A 10769-nucleotide genomic window follows, 5' to 3' on the forward strand; every position below is an offset into this window, starting at 1 on the left:
TCTGGCAGGTCTGCCTTCTTGCTCTCTGTAACACAAGAATTTCTACGTATTTTCTTTCATATTTATCTGGTTAAAACTAAGTCTTCATATCCAGAATAGATTATTTGTTCTATGTGAAAGCAACATGCTGAGCTCCTGGCTACATTTTCTGTATTTAAAAAAAAAAAAAAAAAAAAAAAAAGAAAGAAACAACCCACACACAACTGAAACCATTCAGACTGGGCTCATACATTGCTGGCACACTACCAACATTCAGCAATAACGGAATCCAAAAAATGCCCAATTATGAAAATGCTTTAACTCCAAGAACTTCCGATACTGCGCTGAGGAAGTTATGCATACCTTCAAAGAAAAAAGGAGCTCCAGCAATCCAAGTTGCACTTCTGTTTTTATTTAAATAAATTCAAAAAATACTTATAAAAGTATTTACATACTCAATTACCCTTCAAATACTCCTAATTAATAAAAAAACGTTCTTACAGCAATTATCAGAAGTTCTTACAATGAAGCATTTGTACTTTTGGAAAAGCCACAATGTTCAGTGTCTGCTGAACATCTATTTAATCAGTGTCCCCAAATCTGTAAGAGAACACTGTTTCTATCCCATGGTATTTCTCTGTCTCCCTCTGTATGCAACAGCACTTCCAGAACATGAACTGCTTTCCAGATACTGAAACCACCTCATAATGGGCAAAGGACACTTTAGAAGCACAGCAAATTGGAATGTCAACTTTAAAGATGGGTTTTGTAGTAAGAGTTTCATTCAAGTCACATCATCTTGCAGTTTTCTGAAAACTTATCAGCACTGGAAAAATCCTAATCCTGCCCATGGCAGTATTCAAATAGACAGCTTTTCCACGTAAATTCACTTTGCATCTTTAAAGTCACACATAACTAACGCATAAAATGCTTTAAATTCAAACCTTTTGTCTCTTCTTCCAAATACTGCTACTCTTTCTGTGCTTCCTTCCCCAATCAGCCATGTCTTCTGAATGAAGACAGTCTCTTATTCTGTTGCTCCCTTATTAAAACCGATCTGATCTGCATTCTCAGGTAAATATACCCCCATGCTCTGTAAAATGTTGGAGGTGGGTCCTGCCAGTCCAGCCTGAGCACTATAGGATTCAAGCAGGTTAGCTACTAGGTTCATATCCACATCAACAGGTGTCAACTCAGCATCTTCAGCTTCCGAATCGGGGCCAGCATCTTGAGATGTAGTTGCTTTAGCAGAGCTTGCCTGTAGTAAATACAAAAAAAAAGTTTCATCAAGACAAGTCGTACAAACCACAGGAAAGGGGAAAAAAATCAGAAAACAAAAGAACGCAAAAAAGCAAGCAGTTCTGCTGCCAACTAAGCTCAGAATGTTCCAACCTGCCTTGAGAGACAGGAATTTAATCAACAAATGCTCATGCCAGTTAGAAATCAGTACTTTCTATCATACAGCTTAAGTTCCAAGAGAAGGACATAGAGGGTGAGTGAGTCCTGGCTCAGTTTCCTATGGGAGTAATCTGCTACGGAAACGTAAGAAGTCAAACTGCAGCTTGCAAGGAAATGAAACCAAGCCTTGGAATCAATGCAAGTTAAAGCTTAGCTAAGTTTTTGTTTCAAAAAAAATACCACAGTGCAACTGCAGCAAATTTGTTTGCACTTAAGATTTTTTTTTATTTTTTAGTAATTAGTTAGCACGTGGTTAGAGGACACACGTTGATCGCATTACTTGGAATGACTACTTTTAGCGTATTTCCTCTTCCTGCTAAAGCTCTCGAAATTACTGTGCTACAAACAAGAACTCAAGGGATACTTACCCCTTTCTTTTGGGTGGTGAAACTTCTCCCAACATTGGTGTGTGCCAGTTCACGGTCCATCTCATCCATATATGACTTGAGACTGCCTATAAGTTCATTAGGCAGTACCTTCTGCTCTTGCCTTTGATTTTCAGCATCTAAGTCTTCATCATCCTCATCTGAGAAGTTAAAGTCCTCCTCTTCATCCAGGTCATCAGAATCCAGCTCTTCCGAGTCCGCCCCTGTTTATTATTTTGTGTAAGTACGGACAGCAAACAAATCAGCACAGTGCCCACAGGTCATCAGAAAACCCAGAGACACTAAATAACCATGGAATATTCTGACAAAAGAAATAAAGCAGCGATCTCACCTAAAATTCTGTCTAACGCCTTTGTAAAAGAATCTACATCAAAGGTAACGTGGGCCTCATCAGATGACCTGAAATAAAAGATATTTTTTTAAATAAACTAAGCTTTTATGCTTGCATAAGCCTGACACAGACTAAATGATACACTGATTTCTCTCAAGCCTAGATTGAAGCTGGGACATTTGAACTGATGGCCCAGGAAGGGCTTAAAAGTCTGCGGCCTGTATGAACCAGCAATGAAACAGCTAGTGGAGGAACGTTTGGCTGAAGGAGAAAAGAAAGCCAACAACTTTAACTGTTCTGACTTGCCCAACAAAAATCGCACTGAATATTACCAAAATAAGTAGGCCTGGCATCCTTCTGGAGTCAAGTGGTGGTGTCATAACCTAGGTAAAGAGTTAAGTAACTGAGAATCTCTGAGGTCTCCTGCCTAGGAAGGACATTGAAGGCTTCATCCTGGTCTCTCTCATCAAGCTCAGTGCTGGCCTTTTTTTGGTTGGCTGGTTTTGTTTTTTTAAATAACAGAAGAAGCTTGCATTACATCAGACATTGACACTAACGCTATCAAAGTCAAGCTCTCACACCACTTAGAAAGGGCCAACCAGGTAAGAGCATAAATCGCCCCTTCACGCCTGATGTAGCTTACCCAGCAATACAGAAGTTATTAAGAAGAACCTGGACAATATGCTACTTCCTAGCTCTGTTTTTAAAATTAAAGGCCTGTCCAAACAACATTCACATGCACTTTCTTAACTCCACCAATTAATTTATTTGCATTCTGCTGTTGCCTACATAGTCAAGTCTCTTCAATGAGCACTTCTTTTCCACTGTCGGGAACAATGAGAGGGATCCACAGTGATTCTTTTTTCCTGCTTCTGGGTGCACAGTATGCGCCTTGGTGCAGAAACAGGCACAGTATGTTCAAAATTCTTTTCTACAGGACATCTAGATAGAGCTATACCACAAAAATCAAGTCGTAATTTCAGATTCCCTGGAAGTAAGTTACAGTTTATTTCTGTACAGCTTCATTAAAGCCATCTTAGCAGCTTGAATAGTTTTTCTTTCATGGCAGAAAAACTTCAAAAATGATCTGTCTTAAGATGTACATTTTAATAGTGCTAGAAACATGCTAAGAGAAAGCAGTAACCCTTCAAGTGAAAAGGGTTAAAATGAAACCAAACCCACAAAGCTAAGTAAGAGCTCTGAAAAATAGAGCATCTTCCACCATTTTTACCTGCACCATTGTCAAGAGTGGTCACCAAGTTAGTTTCAAAGTATGTAGGTATCAGTACTTTCAAACATCAATCCTCTGCGTTACAGATGAAAGGGTTCTAACAGAATGAAAACACATCCCACACCAGATTCCAAACTTAAAAATACTAGTACCATGGCATTTCTGCTCCTTCATGCGTTGACACCTTGGACACAAAAGCCTTCATACTTTCAGCAACTGTTTCCAAGTCATATTTCTGCTCTTCTTCATCATCATCTGAGGAAGGATGGAACTCATTTGTTGCCTCCTTCAGCATCTTATCTAGATCATCTGGAGAAATCTCCAGCCAACTGTCATCTGAAAGAACATAGGACATACTTTCTATTTGCGCACACGTCTGCTAGCCCCCACGTCCCAACCTAGATGGTAGAGAGTACCGCTAGCATTTGCAGCTCACTTATTTTGCAGGATTAAGTTTTCATGCTCATACTTGATAACACAAGGTATAAGGTAGTGAGAGGCTGAGAAAAACAGAGTTCAGACTTGGTTTTAGTGCTTTAGAAGATCATCCAGAAATACAGTTGTGACCTGTACTACACACTGGCACCAGCTATATTTTGATTAAATGAGTCAAACCATCCAATAACAACATTTATGCTGGTCTTATGTGGGCCATCAGAATGGGCCAGATACAAATTAACTTTGTACTGTCAGTACTGGAATCAGTTTCATGTCGTGTAATGTTTCAAGACTTTCTATCTGGTAGACAGATGACACAAAGTACTTGATCTGGTATATGCGTGCATGGTGTTCCTGACCTAGCGCTATCAAATCAGAAACTGGATTGCATATCTTACCAATTAACAACCCCATGCCTTATGGCTTATACAAATACACTGGCTGCCCCGATCTTAAATGGCTGCCCTCGAATAACACCTCTAGCAGTCTCAGGACAGGAGATGAGTTAAGTAGATACAGAAATTGTACAGTTTTTGAACATTCCCCCTCTCTCCCTACAAATAATCATCATTTGGGATAGCAAGACACCACCCCTGCTCCATCCTGCTCACCATCCTCCAAAGGAAGGCAAGCTGCTTCTCTCTCAAATTCCTTCACATCAAAGGTTGTTGTCTGTAGCAATGTCAAGATTTCATCACCTGGGCTCACTTCAACACAGCTAGAAGGAAAACAATTCAATTTACTGAAATGAATTTTTACTCACATTACAATGCCAATGGCATCTGACACTCTATATGCATGTTTTCATGCAAATTCCTCATTACTCCTTCCATGCAAATATGTCAAAGATGATAAGCAAATCATGGGGAAGTACCAGGTCACTACACAGACAGTATCTACCAAAATAAGACACAGTAGATTGCTGTAATTCCTTGATGATGACTCCAAAGCCCATTTCTCTTCCGCTTCCTTTGTTCCTAATGTTTACTTTGTCTTGATAAACTTTTGGATAGCCAGATCCCAAACAGCACATACTGGAACTTCAAGCAACTACAGTCAAGATATTATGAACTGGCAAATCCTCAAATAGTTCTGCAATGATTTATTTTTTGGATTTGATCTTCTGGAGGAATCTACAGCCAGCTGCCTGTCTCGAGTAAAGGAGACAGATTACTCCATATTTATCATTCACTGGGATTGCTTCTCAATGAAACTTAAAACAAGTTCCACAGCCAACCAATGTAATGAATAATGCTTTTCCATCACCTCTTAACTCACTTTGAATAGCTTAATACTTTAAAAAAAAAAAAAAACACAAGATAAACAGCTAGTCAAGCAGTAGCTTCTACTAACAGAGTGATCCAGAGGAATTAATACTCATATGCCCTAGCCACAGCAGCTACATTAAGTGTGCAATGGAGAAAAAGGTTCAGTTTGTTGTTTTTTTTTTCAATACTTTCTCCAAAAACCACCTTAGTTAAGATACTTGTAGGTTCTGTGTATGCACTGATTCCAAGTTGCTCTTACCTTTCTGCCTTAGTAACAGATTGCTGGAAGTAATCTTCTGCCATACGCAACAGCTCCATGTACTTTGCAGAGCCTTCCATTTCTCCCTATTTAATGGAAGTAACACGTATGAATCTAAGCAATTCTCCCTCCGCTTCCTTTTTCACAGCCAGATTTCGTAACGACAATTGTTTGCCTCACAGAAATTGAGTGCTGAAAATCCAAATAGGTAATATTGCTTTCCAATTTATATTTGTAATAATTTACATAGGTCCAAATGGGATTTTTGGGGGTATTACACATAGATTTTTAAGACCATTTAGTTATCAATGCATGCAGGTGAAAGAAAAAACAGTGGAAACATCTATATTGACACACAACCACACTGTGGCTTCCTTTCTTCCAAGTGTATTACCCCTTTCTTTAGATACAGGAATTCATACCCAAATCCTGCTTTTCCCTTTCTAATTTCCAAAAGAAATGCATTCATTTCAAATAGGAACAAACTGCACATACTTCCTTTAGAGATATTCATTCACTTTCCATAGTGAGAAACATTAGATTTCATAGAATCGTAGATTCATTGAATATCCCGAGTTGGAAGGGACCCATAAGGATCATGAAGTCCAGCTCCTGGCACCGCACAGGTCTGCCCAAAAACCTTCTTAACCTGCTTTAAGTACTTACACAAGCTCAAGAGCTAAAATATTGGTTTTTGTTTGTTTATTTCCTGGAATGCATAAAAGATGCATGCATGTGCACTTGCGCACACACACACACACACATTACTTCACCTTGAAATAATCCTTCTCCTTCAGGCCGTTGAGGAATCTCTCCCAAACAGGACCGCTACACTCATTTCTCTTGGAATCAGGAGATGCTTTACTGGACTTGGAGCACAGAATTTCAAAGCCATGAGCCTGTATAAGCAATGCAACAAACTGTTCTCAAGATGAGAAATTTAAGTCACCTTTACATGACTGCATGAAGAACTCCCTATTACTGAGTTCCTGATTCTGCCATTTGAGACACAGATACCAGAGATGGTTACAAAGTCAAAATGGTTCATTATTGCTGCAGAGATTCCAACTTCCAAAGCAAGACACTGTGACCTGACATACAAAGCTTGTCTACAGGGGCAAGTCACTGAGAAGCAAACCAGAATACAGATCTACAGTTCACCAGCTACTCCTCAAGTAAGTGCCAATACTTCATCTGCATTTATATTCTGTGCTGAACTGCCAAGTTGCCTAACCCGCACATTTTGTGGATACAAACCTGGTGCACTGAGGCACAAATCTCAGGACAGGAAATTTCAGAAGAAAAAAAAAAAAAGCCCAGACTCTTGCTATCTGTGAGAAAACACATGGCTGCATTTCTATTTGCAGCAGGGCCCCAGGGCACACTGTACCAGTACCCCTTCTGCACTTCACACAGACAAATCCCACCCCATTTCCATCTCGGCTATTGCTTATGTTTTCTCTGTGCAGCAAAGATGCACCGTAAGAAGCTGGACGTGCCTGGTGCAGGAGGTGCAGGACAGGGTCATGGGCTGTACTGGCATTTAACCTCCTCCTGTGAGCTCTGGCACTTGAGGCACGGCACTTGCAGTTTTGATGCATGCTTAGCACACAGGAGGCAGAGCTCTAAACTGAAATGTAAATTCAGTCCATAGAAACTTGCTGCTTATGGTGTTTGGGCAAGAACTTTGAACGTGAAAGGATGCACTGCTTCAGACAGAGGCTAAAACAGATCTCATCTATCCTAAGATGGAAACCGTTGTTGATATTACTTAAAAGAAAACTAACTGGGTTTAACACCAGCTCAGCAATGGAAATAAAACCATGTGAATCCTGATTGGGATGGTTTCCAGGGGTGGAGGTATAGGAGTTTCCTATTCTGTAAAAGAAACCGCCCACAGTATTGTATTTACAGAAAAATGGGATCTGCTAAGTTGTTCGTATTTTTCTGTACAATCAGACAACTTACAAGCACAGAGTCACTTCTCGGACACATGCAAACACCAAACTAAACAGACTAAATATAAAATACATACAAAATAATTACCAGCTTCATGCCCAGCTCATAGGCTTTGTACTGAGGGTGAGATGGGAGGGGCAGGGTGTATCCACTGCGTCTGTCCGGGACAAACTTCTGCTGCACAAGTTGCGCATATAAACACTTGGTGAATGTAACCTGAAAAAGCCAAAGCAAAGAAAAAAAAAATCACTGGTGAGTGTGCTCTGTATGGGCATCAACTTCCCAACAGTTCCATCCAAATTGTATTTTAAAGTACCTATATTAAGACAATACCTCGGATGATATTCAAAATACATGTATTTGCCTAAGAGGTGTCACTTTTCAGATTTTACAAAGAATATTCCAAGTTTCCAGCATCTCCTAAGTAAACATGCACTTCAGTCTAAATACATTAAAAAACCCTCAATATTTATTCCGAAAAGGTGTGCGTAAATTTAAGGCCTCCTCAGTTCACAACACTAAAGCTGAGATTTCAAAACCAAAATCATCCTAAAAGTTGAAAATAAACTTGCGAGTCAAATTTTAAAGAGCCTAGGGTACAACACTATATGCAAATGCATCAGGCAACATTCTTTGGTCAATATTCCACTTCATATAAGAGCTTTGATGGAGCCACTGCGAATAAGTATTGCTGGGAATAACCATCAAGGGACAGTTAGGGGCACCTCTATGTTGGCTGGCAGTGCTGCCAAGCTGCTCAGATCACAGAATCAGACCAGTTTACTCAGCAAGCCCTTCAGCAAATGAGCTGTTAGCTGCACCCTCTGATTTCAGAGAGGCTTAACTTGTGTTTAGCCATTTGAAAGTCTAGCCGTGCCAATCTGAGGGCAGAAAAGCTATTAACAAAATCAACTACACATTTATGAAAGGAAAAAATACATCAGAGAACATGCTATTTTAAAAGCGAAATCCAGGTATTTATCTGACTCGATCAAAGAACTTCATTAAATGAAGTTTAATGCAAATGAAGTCTAATGCAACAAGTTGCATTAGAGGGATGACTTACTGTGGTCATCACACGCTGCTCTGGAGGAAAAGTTTGAAAAGTGCGACATGCTCGTAAGTCTACGGGATCCCGCAGGTAAAAGGCCTGGACTGCTGCAGCCACCAGCGAAGGGCGCTGCTTCAGCACTGCCACGATGCCTGCCGGAAGGTAGCAGTGGGCTCGGTGGAATGAGGCCTGAATTTTCTCTGGATACCTGCATCATACAATAGCAACATACTGTATGAAGTATATAGCAAGCCGAAACCACTCCTTTTTAATTATTGTTCCCAATTTCACATTAACGTTAAATTGTTCTATGGGCCATGTGCCAGAAGGTTATTTTGAAATAAAGTTAAAATTCAGCTAATCTACCACTTGAAGTATCTGTTTTAAAAAAAAAAAATCCGAAATACATGGCTAATAAAAATTTAATCCCCACACTGTTAAGATGAATCAGTGTGAACTTGACTACCATGTCCAGCTCTACAGTATCCTTTGCTGCACTGAGAGCATCGGGCTCACACTGCCAAATCCCTGCAGAAAATAACCTGCAATGCTGACCACACCTGTCACTAGGTGATGCTCAGAAAAGCATGTTGGTTCTACACAGCAGTGTGCAAACCTTTTCCTTTCCCAAAAGAACTCCTAAAGACTCACACAACTTTCAGATTTCCTCACCAATCAGTACAAAAAGTATGTGAAAGAACAGAAATTCCTGCCACTGTCAGGTGTGGTATTGCAGCAGTAAACCACTACCAAAGACCCCAGGTAACGCCACAGCTTACAGGACAGCAGTCCCCCCCTTAACAGAGAGCCACAGAAAAACCTCTAGCAGGTGGCTTCTGAAAAGGAAGCAAATTTGTCACAGCTAACAGGAAAATGAGTGAATGCAACACAGTTATCCAGACAGCCCAAAATCAAAACTTACTGCTACAGAACACCAAATGAAGCCATCCACATACCCACTGATGCGTTTATACACCGCTGCTCGAATGGGTTCTGCAGCCAGGAACTCCTCCGACCGGGTGGACAATAGCCTTAATGCCTGCGAGATTGTTGGGCTGGCAGCAGATGGCTCACAGTCCTCCTGCTCTTGAGTCTCTGACAGCGGAATGATGTGCAGTTCTCCTTTATAAAAAAACACCTGGCAGACAGTAACAGTCTCATCAGACAGAATAAGAACAGTCACACACCAAGCAATGCAAAATTTAGTTTCATACAAGAATCTATTTGTTTAAACACAGATTACTGAAGTACAAATAATGAAATAACACAGGAAACAACTTTGTTTTTTTTAAATGGGAGATGATATAAATACAGCTGCCAGAAACCATGATCTAACCAATAAATTAAAAAAAATAATAATACTACTATTTCAAAATATGTATTTCACTAAATCTGATTTCCTTAACACCAGCAATACCAAAAGCCTCTCTTCAACCGGAGATTTGCTTCAGGAGAACAAGACAGTCTAACCTAACTGTTGAAGAACAGGACAGGATAAAACCATCAGTCCAGGCAGTAAACCCTCATATCTGAGCACTTGAGAACATGGGAGGAAAAAACATGAGTGGCTACATCTGAGCTAGGAAGCCGGGGTAGATGCAAGAGCGCTCCTGAGAAGAATACTGCCAAGTCCTTTCCAGACCACTTGGGCTGAGGGGATCCAAGGCAGCCCCGGGGCCGTACGCACCCTGTTGTCGCTGTTCTCAGGACTGAGCCACTTGGGGAGGAACTCGGCCGCCTCTATCAGCAGGAACTCCCCGTCATTGTCGTCGACCCTGGCCAAGGAGAAAGGGGTTTACCTGAGGGTGAAGCCGCCCGGGGCCGGGCTCAGGCCCCTCGGCGCCCCCCGCCCCGACCGCCGCCGCCCCAGGGCCGCCCGCACCTGGCCGCCAGCAGCGGGAACGCCCTGGTGATCTCCCGCAGCAGGTACACGACGAACCACTCGTCCTCCACGTTATCCCCGAACGGCGTGCTGCCGCCCAGGTGCTCCGGCGTGTCGCCTGGCCGGGCACGGAGAGAAAACAAGATAAAACACGAGAAACGAAGCGGCTCAGAAACCCCCCCCCCCGGTCCCTCTCTGCGCCCCTTCGCCCCGTTCCCCCGGGCTCACCCCGCGGCGGCACATAGCGCAGGCGGAACGGCTGCCGCTGCCAGATGTAGGCGGCCAGCAGCGGCGCCAGGCGCTCCGCGATGCCCCGGGCGCAGCCCCGCAGCAGCTCCTCGCCTCCAGGCCCCACCGCGAAGAGGCGGTAGCGAACCACGTCCTCGCCCGGAGCTCCGTCCCCCGCCATAAGAGCCGGGCCGCAGGCCGCGCTCCGCCTCTGAGGGGCGCTGAGGCTGTCGCGACATGGCGGCGCTGAGGCGACCGCGTCATGGCGGCGGCGCTGTGGAGGCGGTGTCATGGCGGCG

General features: G+C 42.5%; 1 protein-coding gene across 1 annotated transcript; it reads right to left on the reverse strand.

The window, feature by feature from the left end:
* Positions 1-369: 369 nt before the first annotated feature.
* On the reverse strand, positions 370-10762 carry ECD (ecdysoneless cell cycle regulator; the record flags this gene model as incomplete). Its single annotated transcript, XM_080598395.1, has 13 exons — positions 370-1237; positions 1806-2026; positions 2155-2222; positions 3538-3721; positions 4435-4541; positions 5351-5436; positions 6124-6249; positions 7397-7525; positions 8376-8568; positions 9317-9498; positions 10048-10135; positions 10243-10360; positions 10471-10762. The coding sequence occupies 13 exons, from the start codon at positions 10760-10762 to the stop codon at positions 1007-1009; spliced, it is 2025 nt and encodes a 674-aa protein (XP_080454521.1). The 3' UTR covers positions 370-1006.
* Between the last annotated feature and the right edge of the window lie 7 nt (positions 10763-10769).

Source organism: Anser brachyrhynchus (assembly GCF_964034855.1).
Source record: "Anser brachyrhynchus genome assembly, chromosome: 6".
Lineage (NCBI taxonomy): Eukaryota > Metazoa > Chordata > Aves > Anseriformes > Anatidae > Anser > Anser brachyrhynchus.